Source organism: Eimeria mitis, genomic scaffold, assembly GCF_000499745.2.
Source record: "Eimeria mitis Houghton genomic scaffold, Emh_scaff1667, whole genome shotgun sequence".
NCBI classification, from domain to species: Eukaryota; Apicomplexa; class Conoidasida; order Eucoccidiorida; family Eimeriidae; genus Eimeria; species Eimeria mitis.
This window is the reverse complement of record NW_013569982.1, coordinates 1-244: the sequence shown is the minus strand read 5'-3', so window position 1 is coordinate 244 and position 244 is coordinate 1. Positions and strand designations below refer to the sequence as shown.

Genomic DNA, 244 nt, shown 5'->3' with positions numbered 1-244 from the left:
AAAAAAAAAAAAAAAAAAAAAAAAAAAAAAAAAAAAAAAAAAAAAAAAAAAATATATATATATTTGTGTTTAGTGCCACTACCGCATCGACGCGGGCGATATCCGTGTAATTCGGCCGTTGGCGTTTTCGCGAGAAATTCAAACAAAAATTTTTGCTGAAAAAAATAAAATACCAGTTATACATGAAAACTGCCCCGCGTGCTTTGCTCACCCAAAAGAGGTATTTTATAAACCCTAAACCCTA

At 31.1% G+C, this 244-nt stretch overlaps 1 protein-coding gene across 1 annotated transcript in view; it reads right to left on the bottom strand.

The window, feature by feature from the left end:
• The window catches only part of EMH_0041360 (uncharacterized protein), a gene marked incomplete at both ends in the record, with an annotated part of 2,350 nt that extends 2,166 nt beyond the window's left edge, over positions 1–184 (bottom strand). The window contains one exon of the mRNA XM_013495613.1: positions 174–184. Within this exon, the coding sequence (XP_013351067.1) occupies positions 174–184 (11 nt within the window). The remainder of the gene's footprint in view (positions 1–173) is intronic.
• Positions 185–244: the final 60 nt, after the last annotated feature.